The 27,655-nt window shown below is 41.1% G+C and overlaps 1 protein-coding gene across 3 annotated transcripts in view; it reads left to right on the forward strand.

Annotated features, from left to right (window-relative positions):
* The first annotated feature begins 352 nt into the window (after positions 1-352).
* The window catches only part of PRKG1 (protein kinase cGMP-dependent 1), a 1,430,268-nt gene continuing 1,402,965 nt past the window's right edge, over positions 353-27,655 (forward strand). Inside the window, exon 1 of one of the 3 annotated variants that reach the window (XM_069753539.1) lies at positions 353-1,018. In XM_069753539.1, the coding sequence (XP_069609640.1) occupies positions 747-1,018 (272 nt within the window). In that variant the 5' untranslated portion in view covers positions 353-746. The remainder of the gene's footprint in view (positions 1,019-27,655) is intronic. The other 2 variants (XM_069753538.1, XM_069753540.1) reach the window with 2 other exon arrangements.

Consider the following 27,655-nt stretch of genomic DNA (forward strand, 5'->3'; position numbering starts at 1 on the left):
AAATGGACAGTGATTGTCCTCTGTCCACCCAGCATAGCATTCTTCTTCCTCTAACTTGGCTTCCATTACCATATATGATTGAGTTTCCTCTTGTGAGTGTAAGTTGTGGGATCTGTGATAGAAACACCAGGACTGAGCCTTGTCCTGAGCTGCAGCACAAATCCAGGGATGTCACAGAGGAGAAGCAGCTTCAGCCTAGGTGGGAAGCCCCTGAGCTCCATGCCTCAGTATCTGTGGAGGCTTTCATCCAGTGCTTTCTTGTGATTGCAGAAGCCCAGGATCCAGTTACAGGGAGCTGCTGCGCCACCCTTAGATCACATGGTAATTGTTGCTATTTCAGGGATCAGGACTTGAGTGCCACAAAGCTCTTTTTTTGTCTTCTCCTCAGTGGTGGAGTGTGACTATGATGGGATGTGTAGACTGAGAAGCTGCCTGTGACCATCACACATTCAGGAGCTCTGACTTGTGCTTTCTATGGATTGATCCTGGAGGGGGTCTCACAGGGGGAGGAAGGCAGCTCTAATTGGTTTCTCAATGAAAGATAATCAGCATTTCCCAAAAGGGACAGTGGATTAGCACTCATCATCCAGCTGTAGAGCTTGCAGGCTCCTCACCCTCCTGTCCATTCAGCAGTGGCTAGAAAGAAAACTTCACCAGCAGCAAGCACCTACCAGGAGGCTTCTTCTTCATCTTCTGCTTCTTCTTCTTGTCCTGGGATATTGTGTGACTTAAGTTTTGCCAACACAATGAGTGACCTAGAGGAGGACTTCGCCAAGATCCTCATGCTGAAGGAGGAGAGAATTAGGGATCTGGAGAACCGTTTGTCAGAAAAAGAGGAGGAAATCCAGGAACTGAGAAGAAAACTGCACAAGTACCAGTCTGTCCTGGCTATGCCTACCAGTACCCAGATTGGACCAAGGACCACCAGAGCGCAGGGCATCTCAGCAGAACCTCAGAGCTTTAGGTCTTACCATGACCTCACCAGGCAGTCCTTTAAAAAATTCACAAAGTCTGAAAGGTAGGAGGAACTTCCACTGTACACACAGCAGGAGTCTGTCTATAGATCCCAGGGCTGTCATTCTGATGTGCTGTTTTCTCCTGATGAACAGCAGACACAAGGCTGGCTGGCTGCAGATGTGAATGGGTTAATGTGTTGTGGAGGATGCGCAGATCAGTGTTACTTTATTTCACTTTCTGACAAAGCATGGGCAGATCCCAAAGCTTAGAAAACATTATATGAAAAAAAAAACAAAAAACACTGGCTTATCTCCAGCTCTAGACAGATAAGTCCATGTGAGCCAAAAATACTACACCATGAGGTTATGCACCCCAAGGGGGATCCAGAAGACTTTTCAGCTGTTTTCAACTACTTCCTCTCATTATGGTCCACCTCCTTCCCACTAGTGACAGTGTATTAATAAATAAGGAAAGCATTCCTCCGCACAGATACAAATGTAACAGAGCTAAGTGTATCTGGTGTGGCAGATGCATGAGGCTGCAGGTAAACTCTCCTATTATCATGGAGAGATGTCATGAGCAACTCATTTTTTTGCCCTATTTTAGGGTGTCCTGACCTGACATGGGGGTCTTCTGCAGGAGACCCTTTCACTAACAAACTTTCTACTATGGATGAAAATCAAGCATTCTTATCCTGTGGTTTTATGTGTATATGTCAAACCAGTCAACCTAAGTGTTAATATTCTAACAACACAGCCACTCAAAAAATGATACATTTTTCGGAACCCCCCCAAAAAGATTATATATATATATATATATATATATATATATATATATATATATATATTGCAACCGTAGGGTACTCGTACTGCTTTAAGAAGATGTAAGTAAGCCACAGACAATGGGAAAGTAGCATCGATCTCATCTGTCATTTAAGCCCCCTTTGGAAATTAAATAGAGGAAGTCCAGAGCATTATTGGCTTTTAGAAGCTGTGAGTACATGGCTGAAAATGCATGTTTCAGGATATTTAATATCCCATTAGCCTCCCCTCCCCTCCTTCTCCTTCGCGTTCACTGCTCATCATCAGATCTTTATACACTTCTAAAGAGTATAGGGAGAGCCAGCTCGGAGGGACCGAGGCTGAAGAGCTGCTCTCTTAATCGCCCCGTATAGTGAGTGTATAGCAGTTCCCATGGTGATCCTAGTTTTTATATCAAACTCCCAAAAAAATGATAGCGAAAGACGCTGATATCTTTGTAGGCGACAAGAAGGGTAGAATGAGTGTCACATTCCAGTGACAACTAGGGTTAAAGACGCCATCTGTTGACATGACATGGCTAGAAATCTAATGCTTGCTTTGTTTAGGAAAAAAAATAAATATATTGAGAAAATTTGACCATAAGCTCAGTTCACATGTGCATTCTTATTGCTGTGTTTCAGCTATAAGAACAAAAATATGAAAATAATGGAAGTGCTGTACCCCATACGTGGGGTGTCTGACGGACCACGTTGACCATATTGGGGACAGTCTAGTTTCCAACATGGTGTACGGCAATTAAAAGTATAAAATAGTACAGCGAGCTATCCTATCACTATAGTTTTGTCTTGATGGGCAACAGGGGTTCCAAATGTGGCATCCAAAGCATACATATAACTAGGGATGTGCGGACCAGTGGAAGTTCCGGTTTGTCGAGTTAGAATGAACTTTGGTCCAAAGTTTGGTTCGGGTGCCAGAACTGTACCTGAACCTGAACCAGAACCTGAACCCCATAGAAATCAATGGGGACCCGAACTTTGGAACTGGGAAATCTCTCTGTCCCTCTCTCTCCTCCCCAGACTCCCGAACTGTAAGATGGATTTCCAGGAGAAGTCCGTGTTCGGAGGTTCAACACTGGACACTAGGTGTCTGATGTGAACCCCTAACTTTAAAATTCAGGTTCAGTCATCTCTACATATAACCCCACTAGTATTGGAATTGTAACTAGTGGTCCTCTAGGTGTTGTACGTGATCCATGAGCCAATAATGAAGGTAACGATCACATAGCTCTTAATATCACACTACATAAACCATTCGGTTTGGCTGAACCCTCCCCGATTGAGCAGAAGAGGATAGCTATCTACCAGACAACTTCAGCGCCACTTATTCCAGGGGGGAAGAATAAGAATGGGACAAGTAAAAATCCAACCTCTCTGATACATATTTTTCTCTTCCAGAATAGAGCCCTAATTTCATCAGATCTCATCGAAATATACAAGATCCAGATAATAATTAGTGTTTATGATATAGATAGTGATAGTAAATGGCCATTAAAAAAGTAATAAATATAATTTTTTGTGAAAAAAATGAGCACTGGAATATTCTGCTAGATATTGCGCTCAAAAACGGCAATTTCCTTTGTGGACACAACAGGTACATAGATCTATGTATTGTGCTGCCATATGCTGATTGCAAGTGTCACAAACTATATAAAATATTTATTTCATTTATTTTTGTTTCAACCTTAGTTTTAGCGCTTTCAATCACCCCGCGGACACTAAACTTTTTTTTCTCTATTTAGCATTCGCTGACATGGGGCCAAAATTAGAAGAAAAAAAAAAGTTGATTGACGGTAGAATAACATCTGGATAAACACAGCGGCTGTTTAAGAGTTAAGCCTGTAAATGACAGCTAATGACAGGCCTTAGATCATTTCTCCTGGGCCGTACATTCAGTCTTTACTAGCTCGTCTCTCTCACTCCAGCCTATTCCCATGCTGATAGTCATCATGGAGTAGCTTTTATGCCGGCCTTTAAAAAAACAAATGTCCTAAAATACAACTTAACCCCTGATCACATTTCCATAAGGAGAAAGCTGTGTATTCCAGCAGACATTCAGAATCTAGCAGGAATGCGGACGTGCGCTAAAATAGGGACCAGTTGTTGGGTTTTTAAGTAGTGGCAACGACAAAGGCCAATGATTCGTGATCGGAGTAAGAAGTCGAATATAGACGCATCCTGTCTTAAATAGTAAAGAAGCGCTCACGTAAAGGTCATGGACAGAGATATATTGAGGCCGATGTACCCTTGAGGTGATTGTCGCTGTATCGGATTATTTTCAGTGTGACAACTTGGTATTCTGGTCCATACAGATCCGCTCTACTCAGTGACTCTATTTATTCTACCCGATGACATGTGCAATGCGAAAACCCCCTGGGGTAATTTTGGTTTTGGACGGGGAATGATGTCATGCACCTTATATTGTGTCTGTCCTGTTCTCTTGTCATTATTATTACGAGGCATCTTTTGAAGCCAGATTATCCGCAATGAATGAAGGACTTGTGTAAGAATCTTCTACATTACAACAGTTGATCTGGGCCACGATCACCTGAACAATCGTGTTTCTGACCTTTGCCAAGTATAGAAATGGCTGGGGATCAGATAGCGTGCTCCTTTATCATGGACTTAATTTTAGACAAAAGCCATCACTTGTCCGCAGCACAGAGCCCTGTGTAATCAGGGGATGCACGGCTGACAATAATGGAAGCTGCACAGGGGAATCAATAGTATTGAGGGCCGATTGGCCCACTACATCGGCGCCTGGGGCCTTTCCTGGCCGTTTAGTTGTATACAAAGACCTTTATGCGTCTTGTATTTCTTTTTTCATTCTTCGAATAGAGCATCTGATTTGCAGGAGTCCGCCTTTCAGCACCCCTGAAATGTCCACATTGCTCTTCATTGCTCTATATAACTCCATCTACTTAATCATTGTTTACCTAAAGGGAAGTTATCATCAGAAAATGACTTATTTTCTAATCAGGTTTTTTGTGATAAATTTATTCTTTTCGGCAATGTTTTTTTTTCTTTTTCATACAATGTCTTTATATTGGCCATTGTGGATATTTTAGACCCCTACTTCTTTACATTTCAGGAAGAGTTTTCAGGAATTATTATCAGCAGTCTCATTATCATCACAGACCGAATTACAATGACAGGTATAAAGGGGTGAGCGGACATGTGGATGTTCGGGTTCTTTGGGTTCAACTGAACTTTAGTCTAAAGTTTAGTTGGGGTACCAGAACTCTACCCGAACTTGAACTCAAACCTCATAGAAGTCAATGGGAACCTGAACTTTGGTGCTGTAAGAGGGCTGTAAAATGATCTTAGTAAGGGCTAGGGGACTGCCAAAGGAATCAGAGTATTCCCACATAGTCTCTCTCTTTCTCCATCCGAACAATAATAAGGACTTCTGTGAGAAGTCCGTGTTTGGAGTTCAGCAACAGACCAGGTGTCCGGTAAACATCCCGTACTTTACAGTTCGGATTCGTGCATCTCTACAGATAAGATTTTCATACACCGTTTTTAATCACAATAGACGATTACTCTTCTCCCTCTACCTCCACAGTGACCTTTGCACACGCTCATTAGATGCTTCATTATAAAGGATAGGGTTTGAGTCAGTCTACAGCTGCTAATATACATGTGCATTTCCTGAAACTACAGGAAATAAGTCTAGAATAGCCTCAGTGAACAGTGTGAAATGCAATTTTTCTCATTGTTACTTTAATGTAGATTGTGGTATGAATAAAAAAACTCTGACAAAACTTTTTTTTAAAAGCGCATAAAACCTGATTTAAAAAATGTCATTTTCCGATGACACATTTCCTTTACAAGCGCAACTCCCTCTGTAAATAGCTGGTCAGTCGGGTGACAATATTTCACTTACATCTCTGACAAACTATAGATACCCAGATAATGTGGCTGATATAACCTACAATAATTGTTTATATCGATACAACATGATGTGGAAACTGTTTTCACTAATTAGGATTAGAGATAGTTTCTACCTAAAATTAAGAGGATAAAAGAATGAAATTTCACCATTAAATATAAGACCTTATTCACATGATCGTATTTTTGGTCTGTCTGTCCAGTTATAGTTTATCTACTAATGCATAGGAGAAATTTTACACAAAACCCGTAACCTACAGGAGTCTGGTCCATTTTATGGGTTGTCACTCACAAACCTATAAATAAAATATAAACTAACTGATGTCTGCAATTTTCAATACAATTATGGAAAATTAAATCTAAAGTAAGGAGAATAATTAAAGGGGTTTTCCAATCCAATGATATTAATGACCTATCCCTAGAGCAGGATCTCAATATCATACTGTTGGGGGTTACTGCACCCGTCCTCCTCATCGATCAGCTGCTCCCGACTCCAGCAGCGGGTGGATATAAGCAGTGTATGGATGAGATAATTAGGAGCTGACCTGCAGTGCTCGGGAGCGGCCACTAATCAGTATGATGGATCAGTGATGTAGCGCTCCATACCCCGTGTTGGTCGCTGATAGCTCAGGTACCGGATGTTGGACCCTCATTAATCTTATATTGCCTACTCTATCACAACCCCTTAAATGACAAGTAGTTGACAACCCCTTTAGGCTGTGTGCACATGTTCAGGATTTTTCGTGTTTTTTTTGCGCTTTTTCGCTATAAAAACGCGATAAAACTGCTAAAAAAAACACACAGATTAAGCATCCTATTATTAGAATGCAATCCACAATTTTTGTACACATGTTGCGTTTTTTTCCGTGGCGGAATCGCATTCTCGAAAAAAAAACGCAGCATGTTCATTCTTTGTGCGGAATCACGGGGGTTCCACACACATAGGAATGCATTGATCAGCTTACTTCCCGCATGTGGCTATGCCCACCATGCGGGAAGTAAGCGGATCATGTGTGGATGGTACCCAGGGTGGAGGAGAGGAGACTCTCCTCCAGGCCCTGGGAAATATATAATTGTAAAAAAAAAAGAATTAAATTAAAAAATTGTGATATTCTCACCTTCCGGCAGCCCCGACAGCCTTCTCGCTCCTCGCGATGCTTCCATTCCCAGGGATGTTTCGTGGCAATGACCTGTGATGCTGTAGCGGTCTCGCATGACGCTACATCATCTGGGGTCATTGCCGTGAGGCATTACTGGGAACGGGAGCTTCGCGAGGAGCGGGAAGGCTGCTGGGTCCGCCGGAAGGTGAGAATATCATGATTTTATTTTTTATTTTTAACATTATATCTTTTTACTATTGTTGCTGCATAGGCAGCATCAATAGTAAAAAGTTGGTCACACTTGTCAAACACTATGTTTGACAAGTGTGACCAACCTGTCAATCAGTTTTCCAAGCGATGCTACAGATCGCTTGGAAAACGCTAGCATTCTGCAAGCTAATTACACTTGTAAAATGCTAGTGTTTAGTGGGAAAATGCATCCCAATTCTGCATGCGTATTACCTGCGGCACAGTTGCCGAATTGCCGCGTAAATTTCGGCAATTCCGGACGTGTGCACATAGCCTTAATGTTATTCAATACAGGATTTCTTTATGTACAATAAGACCTGTACATAGGGAGAGAGCAGGACATTTTTTTATGTGTAGAGAAATAAGGCATTATTTCCTGACGCTGTATAGCAGTGGAACAAGGTATGGCCATAATAAGTGTTAATTAAAGCATTTAACTAGCTTTAGGGTGAGGCCATTGACATTACTATTAATTACCTAGAATTAAAAGTGCCAAAAAGATTTGAAGGTCCCTGGAATAGTGGCTAATTCGGAAGTACATTGCTGTCAGACCAGAGTCCTGTGAATCTTCTCCTACCTGCCAACATCCCCAAAGCCCTTTCTTATTAGTAGGCCCACCTCCACGTCATGCTACCAACGTGGCTGCTGGATCAGGGTACTAGATATCTTCTCCTACCTCCCAGCATCCCTAAAGCCTCATCTTATTGGTGGGCCCATCACAACATCATGCTATCAATGTGGCCGATGGAACAGGGTACTGCGAATCTTCTCTTACCTCCCAGCATCGCCAAAGCCTAGTCTTATTAGTAGGCCCATGACAACATTATGCTACGAATGTGGCCCATGAACCAGGGTACTACGTATCTTCTCCTACCTGCCAGAATCCCCAAAGCCTCTTATTAGTAGGCCCATCACAACGTCATGCAACCAACATGGATGCTGGACCAGGGTACTGCAAATCTTTTGCTCAGCTCTAGTTAGAAAGTTCCCAGTCAATCAGAACGCTCCGAACTGAACTGTTTCGTACCATGCAAACATATAAAGGACTGTTCAAGGCTATGAACACTTTTCTGAGAAAAAATTAAGTGGAATCTCAACGTTTTTGAGGAGTTTTGAGATTTGGAAGAGGTTTTGGATTGTCTTTGCTCAGTTTCTGCTCCAAAAACTCCTCAGAAAAACTTTGTGTGGACATAGCCTTAGAGATGCAGATTTGTGTCATTGCTGGGAGAGATAAGATTGGGAAAGTGAGTGAAATTAAACATTAACATACATAGCCTATACAGTAGCTGGAAAGTGTACTGGTCTGGACAGGTTTTCTAATCCATTTTAATTTTGACATTCACCATTTATTACACTCTTCTATTTTAAGCAATGCAACTTTAAGGAAATTGTGTTCTGCTGCGTCACCCATATTATCATTTACTGGCTGTTCCTGTCACCGTCCAAACTGAAGATTAATTAATGTTTTAATTTAGTGGTTTTGTTAGTGTGGGCAAAAGAGAGTGTAGGCTGTTGTTAAAAGGAGGGGAGTAACCCATCAGTGATAACCTGAGGATCGTCTCCACGTTTAAGGGGGTAGGATGGAGTCATAAATGGGCAACTAACCTATATCCTGTTAGTTTGTGTTGAAAGGGAAATGTGCCAGGAGAGGAATCCTGATATATTACTTTGGCTGCCTAAAAAGTAGCCAACAAACAAACTTAACTGCAGTGAATATCTGACATGCGTATGCTTTGTAATATTAGGGAATGTGTATAAACAGTTTATGCATATAGATGTGTTCACATAACTTATAATTTTATGATATGATAACTTATGATTTTAGGAATAACCCTATTCATTTTAGGGAATAACTTATTGATATATGGCTGTCCGACCGCTGGAAAACCCAGCACTCCCAAGAACACACATCTCTGGGAACCATGTGGTAACAGGGATATTGATTGAGGGCATCCTTGAACTTGGCTTTGACATTGCTCATAAGGTGACCATATTGGCGCCGATTTTTGAACTGATGTTTGAACTGTTTGTCTATGTAAAGTCTTTTGATGTTTGGATTGACACATTCTTGTGGTATATCCTGATGAAGGAGTTCTGTGAAACTCTGAAACGCGTTGAATAAAAACCACAATTATTAATACGTCTGGACTTCGGTGATTCAGCAGCGCAGTGCAGGACCACCCTTTCCCTAATTTTATCTGAACTTGGCTCCAGAAATAGTCAAGTGCTGTACTTAGATTTCTGTTTTTATTGGATAGGGGATTTTTGAGATAATCCTTTAAATTTAATTAAAAAGGTCTTCCGGTTTTGAAACCCCCCTTTTCCTCGGCTGCAGTTTGCTTTTCCAAAAAACTAACTAAATTGTCATTCACTCACCCTCCTTGAGCCCAGCGCACTGATGTATTGTCGACAACGCTACCGCCATTAAGTCAGCTTATTGACTCTTAGCAGCTCTTGGAGTCAACTTCACCAGACCCCATTAAAAGGCTGCAGCATTGTCAAAATGTCATCAGCGCTGCAAACAATAATAGACACCTGAAGACGCATCAGAGATTCAGTTCTGGACCCGGGGGGGGGGGGGGGGGGGTTAAGAAGTGGACAGAGTTGGTGATGAATCTGCAGCCTAGAAATGGTGTTTTCCAAAAAACCCGCTCCGCCCAACGAGCCGCCCCCTTCTGTACAAGCGGTGATTCCAGATGTGCTCGTTGCACACATCCGGAATCTCCGCACCCCATACATAGGACCCTGTGATTTACTTTGTGGCGACAGAGCGTTGCCACAAGGTAAACAGACTTGCTGTGTTCTAAAAAGACATGCCGCATGTCTGTAAACGTAGGGCCACCGGGTGCGTGTGCGCATGCATAGTGGAGACAGAATTTCATAAAATCCCCTCCACTATGCTGTAACATCTGGACGCTGCGGGTTGAACGCTGCGGCTGTATGCAGCATTCAATCCGCAGCTAATTCAGATGTAATCCTGAACGTGGACACATACCCTTAGAACCACTGGATGGCCACATGAAGACACAAATAACATAAACATCTCCCAACAGTCATGTTTTTTTTCAAAACCAGTTGTTTTGTGTCACTCATCTCTGAATATGTCAAGCAAAGAAGAAAAGTAAAGAAGGACACAACTGTACACTTAATATATCAATGGAGATTCACCGTGTTCACAGAGGACTTCTTGAAATTCAAGATTGGTTATCCTTATGTACAGTTGAAGCCACTCAACCCTCTTGCAACTAGCTATTGTGCAGACATATTTGTAGTACTGCATGATATCCAAAGAATCATTGAACAGCACTCAGTTATGCTGCCAGGTCAATTTCTAGCCTCTGGACGGAACCCTGAGAATCACCCCCTATGTTGCCGCATTCCCTGTTCTTTTGATTGGCGAGCTACCAGCCAGACTAATCAAAAGAAGAGCCACAAATGCCAGAAGGTAGAAGGTGGTTATCAGGGCTCCAGTCTAGCGGACAGACACTACTGATCTGGTCCCTGGACTTGGTCCTTCATATCGATTTGCACAAATTTTACAAAAAATATAACACCTGGTGGCAACAAGTTCTCCAAATCTAGACCAGCCCTGTCTTCTGGGACTCCCTCTTTAATAGGGCATGTGGGAAAGTAAAAATCCATTTAAGCTTCTATCGCCATTTGTTGTAAATGAATGTGTAGTCTTGGTACCTTTCTATTTTTATAAATATATCAGGTATCAGGGAGAGGAACACGGTTATCACGTCAGAGCTCTTATCATGTTGGGCGTCTTTGACTACATGAAGCTATCCATTATATGGAGGATTTATCTCATAGCATGAGGTGACAGCGCTGATAAGTCGAATCCATCAAGGTCACAATTTACACATTTATTAAGATAACATCATTATCTGATGTGATTCCCATACACTAAAACCATGTGAAATGTATAAATGTTTACACACCCATGGACAGACAGAACTAAAGCAGCCGTTTTAAAGCTTTAAAGCTTAGGTTCACCTTTAAACATGGTACAGTTTATATCATCTACATAAGCAGTTGAGCAATTTTGGAAGCTTTCTGCTTTGCTTATCTTTTAGTGATCCTAAAATTCATCAAGTATCTGTTGGACCGAATGTTCTTTCAGTTGATGGGTATTCCCCCGCATCCCCTCATTACACAAACACCGTTGGAAAAGCACGTGTAGAAATTACGCCAATGGAGAGGGTGGAATAAGGTGACGTCAGACACCGGCGGTGATGACTTATATACAGTGAAAATTCAACATGGCTGATCCATCCATCCCCACTAACACTCAAAACACTTCTGTACACATTACATGGTCTGGCCAAAAATTGACGAGTTTGACATGAATGTATTTGAGCACCCTCACAGTAATCTAAATAGCTGAGCACTCTTATTGTGGACACAATATTGATATAGATCTTTGTGGAAATGCCTGTATATAAAGTAGCATAGAAAACTTTAAAGGAATTTATCCAAAGTTATTTTCTTTTAATGCTGCCTTGAAATTGCGGAAGCGATAAAAATACAATTGTAGAATAACATTTTCTGAGTTTTATTCTGTCACTATCCATTAGTCTGGTTGTATGAGTGTTTTGTCCTTTGTGATGTAATAGCTCGTCTAAGTTTTAGGAAGAGTCCCTGTTGTATTTTATTCCATACGTTACATACCTGGCCAGCAGGATGATAGACTTTCTCATTTTTGGGATTGTGTGATTTTAAATTAAATATTTGTTTTCCCAAATGAAGTTGTTAGCATCAATCAGTTTTTAGTTGGATCCCTCAAGCCCACTTATGGGATGTTACATGACAATGCAATGTAGGAGATCCTAGAACTATGTCATGCAATCACTGTCAGTGATAACCCTTTTCAGGAAGGCCACATTAAAACATGGGTCGTCAGAGGCAATTCATAAGAGTAGTGTAATAATAGGGAAGTTCAACTAGAAACCTATGAACTGAGTGATTAGCTATATATTTTTCCAGAGAACCAGTTATTCTATTTTATCCTTTCCTATTCCTAAGTATGTTTAGAAACTAACCTCACCTTCTGTGGCATCTTATCCTGGTATTCTTAACTTTTTGCCATATTCGCAAACAATATAGGAGGGGTGTTGGTAGATTGAGTAATACTTTTGTGTTCTTTTTATTATCAATAAATGCTGTATTTTTTTCCTTTTTGAATATGCATCATATATCTTAAAGCATCATTGAGTATGCAAAATGTGATAACATACGGTAATTATACTTTGAAACTTTCATGTGAAAAGGGCATTGTTCTTGGTAGCCTGGCAGCTCTTAATAAGGCTTCCACAGACAGGCTTAGGACTAGTCATTGTGTCTATAAAATCCCAGGGGTTATCCTTTCCTTCAACTTTTAACCAGAGTATAGGGTTGTGGACTTACGCGGAATTCTCCCAGTTGAAGCCATGGAGTAGACTGGTAGAGCAAGCTGGCAGCAAGAAGGGTCATCACATATGACTGTTACTCATACCTCCCAACTTTTGAAGACCAGAAAGAGGGACAAATTATGTGGTGAACTTAGCATGCCCCATCAAATTTTGGCCACACCAATTTCTTCCTCCCCTAGTAGGAGGAGATGTCAGAGGGGCAGTGGCGGTGAGTGAAATTCAGCAGACACTCGAGACTGCAGGGTGTAGACCCAAATCCAGGACTGTCCGTTGTATCTGGGACAGTTGGGACTAGAGATGAGGAGATCGATTCACGGGTCTCAGGGCAGCGTCCAGGTCAGTGCTATGTCACAGTTGTATCGGAGGTTGCATATTTCGTACCTTCCGGTGTCCCCAGAGCGGCTTTTGATCATCCAGGGCTCGTACGATGTCATCTGTGCATCCTGCTCGTATCTAGTTGGGACCTGTGTATTATTTTTTGCTCCTTCATTCAGAGTTGGAGCTGACAGAACTTTATGTATCTTTATGTAGCTTCACTATTTGAAATCTTGCTTTTTTGTGTCTGTAGGCTGTGTTCAACACATTGCATAAATTCTGTGTTTTTTTTTTCCTGCGGGGGTCTGCACCAAACTACACAGTAAAAATCTTCTCTGATTATTGCTGCTTTTTTAGGCCGTTTACAACTTATGTGTTGCAATTTTGATGCAGATGTGAAGCCGGATATTTAATGTGTATTTTATAGAACAGTGTGACTGCGTTTTTTACCGCGTTTTTTTAAAGGCTCCATGTAGAAGCTTCCAAAAAAAAGCACCAAAAGTTCAGCAGCATCTTTATGCACACAGTAGGTGCAGTTTTCATGAAATTACATCCACTTTGCTTGGACAGTTAAACGCAGCAGAATTTCAGAACAAAAAAATCAGCAGAAAAAACGCAGCTACATGTGAACACGGTCTAATGTCCAAACAAAGTGGATGTGATTCTATGAAATCTCCACCCTCGGTGTGTCAAAAGACGCTGTCGAACTATGCGGTTTTGATGCATTTTTTCTTTATAGGCTTCTTCTGTGGAATCAGAGCCTGCAATACAGATCAAGGACACAAAATTCTTCCACTACACTGGAGCTTGTGGCTCAGTATGTTTAGCTCCTGCCTGTAATGTTGAAGGGTGTGAGTTTGATTACAGCTGAGACTCACAAAAAAAAGATTACATTTTTGTTACTGTGTCTTAATATTTTTATTAGTTTTATAGGAACAAAAAATATGACCTTTTTATCATCTCAGTATACAATTATAATGAAATACATTGTTGTATACAATGTACATGTATAATCTGCTTCTGGGTTCACTGCATGCTTTTAAGATTACCAAAATCTCCTATGTTTCACATATGGGCTGTAGCTCATAGATAAAGCTGCCACCTGTTATCACAGAAAAGTGAGTTTGCGCCCTGGGTGACTCGATCACTGCAGAAGTGAATAAACTAATTCAATTTATGCAGACACAAGCAGCCCCCACCCCAGAGGAGGAGCTGCAGGAGCAATGAAGACCTCGTAGAGGTGAGTATAGAAGCCAGGACAAATCAATGACGTGCCTCAAATCGGGACAGTCTTGCTTAAAATGGGATCTATGCCGTTACTAGGTGGTCCAAGTCAGGGACAGAATCGGAAAACAAGCTGTCAGAATGTGAGCCCAGGCAAACTACAGGAGCAAAGAGCAGAGATGTGGACCAAGTCAAGCGGAATTTAGTAACTGGCAGTGAGGAACAGGGATATAGGAACCTAAATAGCAGTAGCCTCTCCAACAGCTTATCAGCAGGATGCCAATACAAACCAGAAACAGAAGTTTGGCACCATCCAAAAGCTCTTTGATGGCACCACAAGTCCCAGAGAATATACAGAACTGTGTTGCCTGCAGTAAAGACACAGCGCTGCCAAGTAGCAGAAGTGGCAGGCAATGACACATATGTCACACTGCTGCTGTGCATATACCCCCTGTGTGCTTTAATAAACCCTAACCGCCTTCCATTGTGAGGAACGTGTGTTGTATGGGTGACAACCTCATCTATAAACAATAAAGGCACATGATCCATGGACACAGGGCATGTGCACCTCTGCTCTACTTTCAGAACTTGTGTTTAGGATGCCAACCACAAAAGGTAGTTACAGTTAGGTCCATATATATTTGGACAGAGACAACATTTTTCTAATTTTGGTTATAGACATTGCCACAATGAATTTTAAACAAAACAATTCAGATGTAGTTGAAGTTCAGACTTTCAGCTTTCATTTGAGGGTATCCACATTAAAATTGGATGAAGAGTTTAGGAGTTTCAGCTCCTTAATATGCGTCACCCTGTTTTTAAAGGGACCAAAAGTAATTGGACAGATTAAATAATTTTAAATAAAATGTTCATTTTTAGTGCTTGTTTGAAAACCCTTTGTTGTCAATGACTGCCTGAAGTCTTGAGCTCATGGACATCACCAGACGCTGTGTTTCCTCCTTTTTGATGCTCTGCCAGGCCTTCACTGCGGTGGTTTTCAGTTGCTGTTTGTTTGTGGGCCTTTCTGTCTGAAGTTTAGTCTTTAACAAGTGAAATGCATGCTCAATTGGGTTCAGATCAGGTGACTGACTTGGCCATTCAAGAATATTCCACTTCTTTGCTTTAATAAACTCCTGGGTTGCTTTGGCTTTATGTTTTGGGTCATTGTCCATCTGTAGTATGAAACGACGACCAATCAGTTTGGCTGCATTTGGCTGGATCTGAGCACACAGTATGTCTCTGAATACCTCAGACTTCATTCGGCTGCTTCTGTCCTGTGTCACATCATCAATAAACACTAGTGACCCAGTGCCACTGGCAGCCATGCATGCCCAAGCCATCACACTGCCTCCGCCGTGTTTTACAGATGATGTGGTATGCTTTGGATCATGAGCTGTACCACGCCTTCACCATACTTTTCTCTTTCCATCATTCTGGTAGAGGTTGATCTTGGTTTCATCTGTCCAAAGAATGTTTTTCCAGAACTGTGCTGGCTTTTTTAGATGTTTTTTAGCAAAGTCCAGTCTAGCCTTTTTATTCTTGATGCTTATGAGTGGTTTGCACTGTGCAGTGAACCCTCTGTATTTACTTTCATGCAGTCTTCTCTTTATGGTAGATTTGGATATTGATACACCGACCTCCTGGAGAGTGTTGTTCACTTGGTTGGCTGTTATGAAGGGGTTTCTCTTCACTATGGAGATTATTGTGCGATCATCCACCTCTGCTGTATTCCGTGGGCGCCCAGGTTTTTTTGCATTGATAAGTTCACCAGTGCTTTCCTTCTTTCTCAGGATGTACCGAACTGTAGATTTTGCCACTCCTAATATTGTAGCAATTTGTGAGATGGGCTTTTTCTGTTTTTGCAGCTTAAGGATGGCTTGTTTCTCCTGCATGGAGAGCTCCTTTGACCGCATGTTGACTCCACAGCAAAACATTCCAAATGCAAGCACCATACCTCAAATCAACTCCAGGCTTTTTATCTGCTTAATTGAGAATGACATAACAAAGGGATTGCCCACACCTGCCCATGAAATAGCCTTGGAGTCAATTGTCCAATTACTTTTGGTCCCTTTTTAACCAGGGTGGCACATGTTAAGGAGCTGAAACTCCTAAACCCTTCGTCCAATTTTAATGTGGATACTCTCAAATGAAAGCTGAAAGTCTGAACTTCAACTGCATCTGAATTCTTTTGTTTAAAATTCATTGTGGTAATGTCTATAACCAAAATTAGAAAAATGTTGTCTCTGTCCAAATATATATGGACCTAACTGTGTATTCATGGTCAATGCCAATAGACTAACTTTTATTTCCAAAGGCCCATCTCATAATTAGGAATGAATGACAATCAGAAGGCTCATTCGGCGATCATTGGCTTGTGTAAACGTGGCAATTAATCACCAAAGAACAAGCAATATGCTCATTCTTTGGGTGATTGGTCCATTCATGCTGCCATTAAATAATCCTTTTCAGCAGCTCATCATCTAGTTATACAGTACAGTAGATATACTGCTGACAACCCAATGTTCTATGTGCAGAAAATGATTATAATAAAAGTCAGCCTTTACAATTATGGCCAATGAACAACTCCCGTATAGGTGTAACTGCACCTCAGCTAAAGGAAAGTTTATTGTCTGTATTGGTAGAGCAAATCTTCTGTCTTATTTTGCGCCATAGTCTTTATTTAGAAAATCTTGTTGACCGCATTTGTGGGGACGTCAATGGAAACCACACTGGTTGTCATCTGCAGATTGGAAAGATTGGTCTTTTATGACGTTATGTGTTACACTACTGTTATTTCTGACCATAGAAACTGTAATCAAAGCAAGCAGTAGGGTTTCCATTTCGATATGAGGCATACATAATAATAAAATACTTTCTCTGGCCACTCCTTGAAAATGGACTTGCACCGAGTATTATTATACTCATGGTCGGATTAGCGTGGTGATGGCATAGCTGCACATATAAAGATGTGCTTTGTATCACAATATATTAGAGCGTGGCTTAGGATACTCCTTGTTATGTGCGGCATTTGCAGTGGGGAATGTAATGACTATGGCATCTGACTTGGCGCGTAGCATAGCTTCTAATGAAAGTAAATCTCTTTGGACAGTAGATGTAACGTGCATCTCTACGGCTGGCTTGTTCGATGAATTTCTCAGAATGGATCTGCATTACATCGTTGCTTTCATGCTCATGCCCGCTTTCTCTGCCACATTCATCTTTCACAGTGTACTGTACATAGGGTAAACTTCTTTCATTTTTCCACTAAGTGTTTGGACTTGTTCTTTAGAATGGAAGCCATAAAGTTTATTTTCAGCAGCCTGACTCATTATACTTTTAAACAATTCTGACAGGTCGAATATATGGACATTGTGATGGGGGAGGGGAGGTGTGAGATGCACAGAAGTAACCCTTCCAGCACTGAGATCTACCATGTGCCGTTAAGCAACATGTGTTGTCTGGGTCACAGTTTACACAGTCAACGTTCTTGACATTGTGAGCAAATATGTAATAAATCATGCATGACGTTCATTACGCTAAGGCTGTTTTTAGAAGGTCCAATCACAACCTTTAAACATGTCAGCCAATCAGTGGTCGTTTAAAGCCTGTTTAGACAAACGGACTTTACTTAAAGGCGTGCATCATTAATACGATCATTATGTGTGCATAGAACGTCATGTTCTCAGCAGCACGTTATGTATACACAACGATGAGCTGCCGAGAACGAGGATTTTTACCTTGATTTAAACTCATTTCACCCAATGAGTGAGGTTTTGCTAGTTTGTCTGGTGATTGCCGTCTCTTTAGACCGGATACGAGCATTCCTAGGAAGGCTGACAATTATGGATTAGTGCAATTAGTCTCTAATATCTTAATATAGGTTTTATTTTGGGTGGTTGATATTCATAGTCCAAACATATTTACTGTATATACTCTTCACAGCCTCAAGCATCTTAAAAATAATCAAAATGGGTACATCTCACATTTTTTTGCACCCCTTTCAATTCAGCATACTTTGTTGTGCCATTTCAAATTGATGACTTAACGGAATTATTCATAATTAAGAAAAAAATAGGCCAATGAATGGAATTGCAATAAAATATGTAAATAAGGATTTCTAAACTGTTACATACTGCTGTCACACTGTGATGGTCTTCGGTAAGGAACGGGGGTCAAACTGTCCCTGGAACTGGGTCCCTAACTATCCTTGTCCCCGGGGGTACTCTTAAAGGTAGAGAAGCCTGAGTCTCTGACCTTACTATGCTCCTGTTAATGTCCTAAGCTGTCCCCTTCCCCTTCCCCCATGAGGCCTTGGACAGATATTTTAGTGTATATACACATTAGACAAACAGGGAAAACAAAAAGAAACTTACATACAAAAACACGCACCAAGGGAAGTTTAGGAAGGTACACACCAAACGGAAATAGAATAACAGAGAAAGCATACACCCCAAAACATCAGACAACAATCTCCAGAAACAACTACAAACTCCAACTTCAGCACACCAACTCCAGCAAGCCAGGAAGCAAAATTTTCACAGGCGGGGATGAGAAGGTCTGACCAGGTTTTGTAGAGAGACAGACAAGGAGCAGGTCAGGAGCAGCTGTGAGATGCAGCTGCATGTCTCTAACCAGCATACAAAGAGTTGTTAACCTCGTCAGCACCAAAGGAAACAAAGTCCATTTAATATAGTAACATAGTTATTAAGGTTGAAGGAAGACTGTAAGTCGATCTAGTTCAACACATAGCCTAACCTAACATGCCCTAACATGTTGATCCAGAGGAAGGCAAAAAAAAACCATGTGGCAAAGCCTAAGCTCCACATTGGGGAAAAAAATTCCTTCCCCACTCCACATATGGCAATCAGACTAGTTCCCTGGATCAACACCCTAACAAGGAATCTATTATATATAACCTGTAACATTACACTTTTCAAGAAAGGCATCCAGTCCCCTCCTAAATTTAAGTAATTAATCACTCATTACAACATCATACGGCAGAGAGTTCCATAGTCTCACTGCTCTTACAGTAAAGAATCCACGTCTGTTATTATGCTTAAACCTTCTTTCCTCCAGATGTACAGGATGCTCCCTTGTCCCTGTCTCAGGTCTATGATTAAAAAGATCATCAGAAAGGTCTTTGTACTGTCCCCTCATATACTGTATTTATACATTAAAATAAGATCACCCCTTAGTCTTTGTTTTTCCAAACTAAATAGCCCCAAGTGTAATGAGTTATAACCTATCTTGGTATTGCAGACCCCCCAGTCCTCTAATAAACTTGGTCGCTCTTCTCTGCACCCGCTCTAGTTCAGCTATGTCTTTCTTATACACCGGAGACCAGAACTGTACACAGTATTCTAAGTGTGGTCAAACTAGAGGTAAAATTATGTTCTCCTCATGAGCATCTATGCCTCTTTTAATGCATCCCATTATTTTATTTGCCTTTGTAGCAGCTGCCTGACACTGGCCCCTAAATGTGAGTTTGTCATCCACCCATACTCCCAGGTCTGTTTCATTGACGGTTTTCCCCAGAGTTTTAGAATTAAGCACATAGTTATACATCTTATTACTTCTACCCAAGTGCATGACCTTACATTTATCCCCATTAAAGCTCATTTGCCATTTATCAGCCCAAGCTTCTAGTTTACATAAATCATCCTGTAATATAAAATTGTCTTCCTCTGTATTGATTTCCCTGCAGAGTTTAGTGTCATCTACAAATATTGAATTTCTACTCTGTATGCTCCCTACAAGATCATTAATAAATATGTTAAAAAGAAGAGGGCCCAATACTGACCCCTGTGGTACCCCACTGCTAACCGCGACCCAGTCCAAGTGTGCTCCATTAATAACCACCCTTTGTTTCCTATCCCTGAGCCAGCTCTTAACCCACTTACACATATTTTCCCCTATCCCCATTATTCTCATTTTATGTATCAACCTTTTGTGTGGCACCGTATCAATAGCTTTTGAAAAGTCCATATACACTACATCCACTGGGTTCCCTTGGTCCAGTCCAGAACTTACCTCTTCATAGAAGCTGATCAAATTAGTCTGACATGAACGGTCCCTAGTAAACCAGTGCTGATACTGGGTCATGAGGTTATTCCTCTTCAGATACTCCAGTATAGCGTCCCTTAGAATGCCCTCCAGGATTTTACCCACAGTAGAGGTTAAGCTTACTGGTCTATAGTTTCCGAGTTCAGTTTTTGTCCCCTTTTTGAATATTGGCACCACATTTGCTATACGCCAGTCCTGTGGTACAGACCCTGTTATTATGGAGTCTTTAAAGATTAAAAATAATGGTCTATCAATGACTGTACTTAATTCCTTAATTTGTCAATTTTAGTGATTTTTAGACACCGCCGTACTTCCTGCTGGCTTAGGCAGGTGACACTTAATGGGGAATTTTTGTTATCACTGATCATTTTGTCTGCCATGGAATTTTCTTGTGTAAATACTGATGAAAAAATGTCATTTAGCATATTGGCTTTTTCCTCATCCTCATCCACCATTTCACCCAGACTATTTTTAAGGGTGCCAATACTATCCTTTTTAAGTTTCTTACTATTTACGTAGTTAATGAATATTTTGGGATTATTTTTACTCTCTCTGGCAATGAGTCTCTCTGTCTCAATCTTTGCTGCCTTGATTTGCTTTTTACAGAATTTATTTAATTTTTTGTATTTATTTAATGCCTCATCACTACCTGCTTCCTTTAATTCTCTAAATGCTTTCTTTTTATCACTTATTGTGCCCCTTACAGCTCTATTTAGCCATATTGGTTTCCTCCTATTTCTAGTATGTTTATTCCTATACGGTATATACTGTGCTCAGGTCCTATCCAGGATGCTAATAAACGTCTCTCATTTTCTTTGTGTATTTTTGTGTCTCAGGATATCGTCCCAGTTAATTGCTAAGATCATCTCTCATCCGTTGGAAATTTTCCCTCCTGAAGTTTAGTGTCCTTGTAACCCCCCTACTACACATCTTATTAAAGGATACATGAAAACGTATTATTTTGTGATCACTATTCCCCAAGTGACCCCCAACCCTTACATTTGCTATGCGGTCTGGCCTGTTGGTTAATATTAGGTCTAGCAGTGTTTCCCTTCTTGTTGGGTCCTGAACCAGTTGTGAAAGGTAATTGTCTCTCATAGTTGTCAAAAACCGATGACCTTTGCTGGAACTGCAGATTTCCTATCCCCAATCTATTTCAGGGTAGTTGAAGTCCCCCATAATAATGACTTCACCTTGAGTCGCAGCTTCATCTATTTGCTTTATGAGGATATTCTCCATTGCTTCCATTATTTTTGGAGATTTATAACAAACCCCTATCAGTAATTTATTATTTTTCCCCCCTCCCCTTATCTCTACCCACAGGAACTCTACATTTTCATTAGATTCACCTATATTATCATGCAGGATGGGTTTTAAGGACGATTTTACATACAGACACACCCCTCCCCCTCGCTTATCTGTACGGTCATTTCTGAACAGACTATAGCCCTGCAAGTTAACAGCCCAGTCATGGCTCTCGTCCAGCCACGTCTCAGATATCCCCACCATGTCATAATTATGCTCCAACACCATTAATTCTAATTCGTCCATTTTGTTGGCGAGGCTTCTAGCATTAGTATACATACACTTTATGTATCTCTCTGTACCTCTATTATTTCTTAAATTATTAATTGTTCTAACCCCACCCACCATGCCACCGCCTCCCCCAACTTCCTTATTTGTGCCCAGGTCTCTATGTGCACTATTTTCCCCTCCTTAATACCCTCCCCCATTCCCTAGTTTAAACACTCCTCCAACCTTCTAGCCATTTTCTCCCCCAGCACAGCTGCGCCTTCCCTATTGAGGTGCAGCCCATCCCTAGCGTAGAGCCTGTAGCCAACTGAGAAGTTGGCCCAGTTCTGCAGGAACCCAAACCCCTCCTTCCTACACCAATTCTTGAGCCACTTATTAACCTCCCTAATCTCCCGTTGCCTCTCTTGCATGGCACGTGGTACAGGCAGTATTTTGGAAAATACCACGTTGGAGGTCCTTGCTTTCAGCTTGCAGCCGAATTCCCTGAAATAATTTTTAAGGACCTTCCACCTACCTCTAACTTTGTCATTTGTGCCAATGTGCACCATGACCGCTGGGTCCTCACCAGCCCCTCCCAATAATCTGTCCACCCGATCAGCGATGTGTCGGACACGAGCGCCAGGTAGGCAGCACACCGATCGACGATCCCTGTCTTTGTGACAGATTGCCCTATCTGTTCCCCTAATAATTGAGTCCCCCACTACCAGCACCTGTCTAGCCTGCCCTGCTCTCTTATTTCCCTCCTTACTGGAGCAGTCACTCCTCCGGCTTTCAGAGGAGTAACAAAACACACAGGCTAAATGGAAGACCTTCGATTCACAGTACGTAAAGATCATCTAACCCCAGATCTCCCAGGAGGACGTGACACACTCATGACAACCGCTGATCCAGGGCTCCACGCTTGTTTTTATTAACTTGGTTGCAGTGATGACATCACATCAACACACCTGACGGCCCATGACTGGCCTCTGAAATCACACAGGTCTAAACCTCTGTGCCACCTGGTAAGACGACCTTGAACGCTTGTCATTAATTTTTTTTCTGAGAGTTATGGAAATATGTAAAACTCTCACAAATGTCTAGCTAAAAAGTTTACAGTTCAATGATTTTTGATGCTTTCAATATTATGAGATGAGTCGCACCAAACTATGTCGTGTGAACAAAGACATATCATTTTTAGTGCCTTAGGACCAGCCATTTTTTCACTTTCGTTTTTACTCCCTTTCTTCCAAGAGCCATAACTTTATTTCATCTTTCTATTATAACCGAACAAGGGCTTGTTTTTTTACTGGACTAGTTGTAGTTTTGAATAACACCATTGATGTTACCACATAGTGTACTGATAGAAGGCAAAAAAGTTTTCAAGTGAAGTGAAATAGTGAAAAAGCGCAATTGTTTTTAGGGTTTCGTTTTCATGACTTTCATTATGCTGTTAAAATGATCTGGCAGTTTGAGTCTCCAAGTCAGTATGATTACCCTGATATCGAGCATCCTTTTTAATATTTTTTATTTTATTTTACTGGTGAATAGTGATGAGCGAGCATGCTCCAATAAGATGTTATCTGAGCATGCTCGGGTGCTAATCGAGAGTCCTCGGTGTGCTTGAAAAATATATTCGAGTTCCCATGGCTGCATGTCTCACAGCTGTTCAACAGCCGCAATTATTCCAACATGCTGAAGTTACTCAGTTAGCACCCGAGCATGCTGAGTTAACACCTTATCTCAGTACATTTGCTCATCACTATTGATGAAAACCTGTATCCTGTATGAAGGCTTGTTATTGATGTGTTTTGCTGTATGTTTGATTTATACAATTTTGGTGTACATACAACATTTTCTATGGCTAACTGAAAAGATGGTAACAAATTGCAAGCTTTCGAGACTACACAGGTCTCTACATCAGGCAAAGACTAAAACAAATTCTGAAGAATCACATACTTATGCACAACATAGTATAAATATAATAATCACATAAGTATGTGATTCTTCAGAATTTGTTTTAGTCTTTGCCTGATGTAGAGACCTGTGTAGTCTCAAAAGCTTGCAATTTGTTACCATCTTTTCAGTTAGCCATTAAAAGGTATCAACCACTGAGGACTCTCAATTCTAAATATTTTTCTATCTACTGGCTAACATGGTACCAAGATATATTTCTTTCCTGTATCAACATTTTCTATAGCATTTTGGAGGAATCACAGAAGTCAATAAATGCCAGTCCTATATTTTTCCCATTTTAGCATTCACTGTATGAAATTAATACTTTTATATATTACTAATTTGGTCAATTAGGCATGCAGAAATGCCAGATATGTTTGTTTTATTCTTTTGCATTTCACTATTTTTTTAGGCAGGGGAGGGGACAGCTACACATTTACATTATTGCTTTTTTATATATATATTTTAAATATTTTTAATTTTGTTTACTTTTAATTAGCTTACTTAGAGGTCTAAATCCTATGATTTCCTGATTGCCTATGCAATACACTGCAATACAACAGCATTGCAGTGTATTGTGAAATCGACAATCCACTAAGTCCACTAAGGCTGGTCTTCAGGTGAAATGTCACATGGCAGACAGGAGACCTTCAGAAGGCACTTGCCTGCCATGGCATCCAAAGGGCACCCATGATCACATCATACAGTGTGACGGGGGCCATCAGATGTGAAAACTTTGAAGACAGCAGCATTTGAGAGCTTAAACTGGTGAAACAGGAGCTTGCTCTGTTCTCATCAGCTACTGTTGAGTGTCATTTATGCATTAGCTCCTCAGCTTGCTCCATAAAGTGATAGTTTGCAGCGGCCATACAATGATAAAATTAATTTTCAATATTGTGTTTTGAGAACCACGAAAAGTCTCCTAGAGTTGATAAAAATAGATTTTTAATTTTTGTGGGAATGGAAAATCTAAAAATGTTACTGTTTTCACAATGGGAATCTTCAGTAAGGTACTACAAACACAAAGCTTTTAGGTCAAGTTCCCACATAGTGTAAATGCTGTGTTTTTTCCTCTGCGATTGCACAGGTCTACAAAAAAAACAACATTTCAGGTACCAAGGTTTTTTTTTAATGTATTTCGGTTATTTTGAGGGTATGGAGTTAAAAATTCCCATTTTTTTGCTGAATTGGTTCTAGTTTTTGAGATATCTCATCCATGAAAATAATGCATCCCCATTGCGTGTGTGATAACAGATGCAATAGTGTTTGGTCTGTGCTTTGATTCTTTAACAGTCTCTTAGGTAATGGAATATCCCAATATAATTACCATCATGTATTTTGTATTTCAATGCGTAGGCTTACAATGCTATACAGGCGACTTTTTGAAGCCAGAATTCTACTGTAATTAATTAACTATCTAATATCTAAAAAACTAAAGCAAATGTGGCAAAATCGAAGTCATATTCTTAATCAGCATCATAAACTTAATATAAAACCATTCAGACATCGGTGGCACCAAAATAATTGTATACCAGTTTTTTTAGTGCATTATTTTCTTGACTCAAGTTTAGAAATGCTTTATGAGAAGCATTAACCCTGCTGTTCTGTTCGAGTCTACTGTACACTTATAATGTTACGGGAATTTTTGACTGGACCTATTAAAGTCTTGATTTTTAGCTAATTTAAGTGTTTTATTTGAATATCTGTTGCATTATTATATTGTATGTGAACATCGTTGTTGATAAACAAATGAAAAATGAAATAAAAAACGCATTTTTTATTTATTTTTTGTCAAAATTTTTTACATGGCCTTATTGCAATATTCATACATATTGCACGTTTGCACATAAAAAAAATATTTATATAACTGTAAACTATAACTAATAACATCAAACTGTATGTAAATATATTTAAAAAAACACAAAAAAGTTCAGTTATTTCTACAGTATATACAGGGTGGGCCACTTATGTGGGAATGAAAATGGAAATGGGAATCAACTTCTTGTTTGTGGCACATTAGTATATGGGAGGGGGAAAACTTTGCAAGATGGGTGGTGACCATGGCGGCCATTTTGAAGTTGGCCATTTTGGATCCAACTTAATTTTTTCCAATGGGAAGAGGGTCATGTGACACATCAGACTTATTGAGAATTTCACAAGAAAAACAATGGTGTGCTTGGTTTTAACATAACTGTATTCTTTCATGAGTTATTTACAAGTTTAAGACCACTTATAAAGTGTGTTCAAAGTGCTGCCCATTGTGTTGGATTGTCAATGCAACCCTCTTCTCCCGCTCTTGACACACTGATAGCAACGCCATAGAAGAAATGCTAGCACAGGCTTCCAGTTTCCATTGTTTCAGATGCTGCACATCTCGTATCGTCACAGCATAGACAAGTCTATAGTCTAAGGGGGTCAGATTGGGAGACCTTGGTGGCCATCCAACTGGCCCATGATGACCAACATGTTAGGGCATGTTAGGTTAGGCTATGGGTTGAAATAGATGGACTTATAGTCTTCCTTCAACCTTAATAACTATGTAACTATGACCAATCCACTTTCCAGGAAACTGTTCATGCAGGAATGCTCGGACCTGACACCCAAAATTGTAGCATTTCTGCAAAAAAAAAAGAATCACTGCATCAAATCTGCAGCAAAAATGAATTATAAAGGGCGAAAAGGATGCAAAAATACATCAAAACGCAATATTCAAAGCAGATTGTTACTGTGTATTTTGGTGCAGACACCTGCTGAAAAAATTCAGTGGAATTCAGTGCTTTCACATGTGGGTACATGACCTAATAGCAGAAAATGCATGGTGATAGCTACTGTGGGTAGGAGATTTACCTGTTGTTTTCCAAGAACTACTGTAATAATGTTGTCAGCGTGCTGAGTGCAGGTAGATGAATGTACTGAAAGCTTGATTGACCAAGTAGAATAATAAGTGTCGAGCACTGCCGGCCGGGATGGATGCTCGGTGCGGTTTCACAGGAGTAGTCAAGCAGAACGCTGCTGGAACGCATTCTTAACTCACCACGTTATGGGACACATTCACGCTCTAGATTATGGCTGTGTCAATTAGGCATTAAAATAGTCAATTTGAAACCTATTTTTAGGCATGGTATTTGAAATATTTTAGCTGTGCACTTTGCTAATCAAGCTCACTGCTAAATATTAACCCAGGCACTGCCAACCAGACATTTTTTTAAAGTCTGAAGTCCACCCAGCTGTTTAACATAATTTTTCCTAAAACTCGGTCTTGTCGTATGCCGTATATACTCGTGTATACTCGTGTATAAGCCAGCAGGATCCGGTGGCTGTGGCACAGTGACAGCTGCAGCCGCCGGCTAACAGAAGACATCATTCTCGCCCTATGTCGCTGCATCTCCATCCCTGCATCTCCGTTGTCCCGATGCCGGCGGCTCTCCTCTCCTGTGCTGAGCAGTCACGTGGTACCACTCATTAAGGTAATGAATATGGACGTGTCTTCACTCCCATAGGCGTGGACCGCATATTCATTACCTTAATGAGCGGTACCACGTGACCGCTCTGCACAGGAGAGGAGAACCGCTGGTACCGAGATAACGGAGATGCAGGTGCAAGGAGGGTGAGTATGACAGGAGGGAGGGCAATGTGAGCCATGCATACAACCTGGGGAAGGGGGGAACTGAGCCATGCAGGATGGGGAAGCTGAGCAATGTGGGACCAGGGGAGCCATGCATACAACAGGGGGAGCCACACATAACAGGACAGGATAGGGGAGCCACATACAAGGACTGGACAAGGGGAGCCACATACGAGGACAGGACGAGGGGAGCCACATACCAGGACAGGATGGGGGAGCCACATACCAGGACAGGATGGAGGAGCCACCTACCAGGACAGGATGGGGGAGCCACATACCAGGACAGGACAGGGGGAGCCATGCATAGCAGGACAGGACAGAGAGAGCTACATACCAGGACAGGACAGGGGGAGCAACGCATAGCAGGACAGGACGGGGAAGCCACGCATAGCAGGACAGGACAGAGGGAGCCATGCATAGCAGGACAGGATGGGCAGGCCACATACCAGGACAGGTTGGGGGATCCACATACCAGGACAGGACGGGGGGAGCCACGCATAGCAGGACAGGACAGGGGGAGCCATGCATAGCA

Source organism: Ranitomeya imitator, chromosome 2 (genome assembly GCF_032444005.1).
Source record: "Ranitomeya imitator isolate aRanImi1 chromosome 2, aRanImi1.pri, whole genome shotgun sequence".
Classification (NCBI taxonomy): Eukaryota; Metazoa; Chordata; class Amphibia; order Anura; family Dendrobatidae; genus Ranitomeya; species Ranitomeya imitator.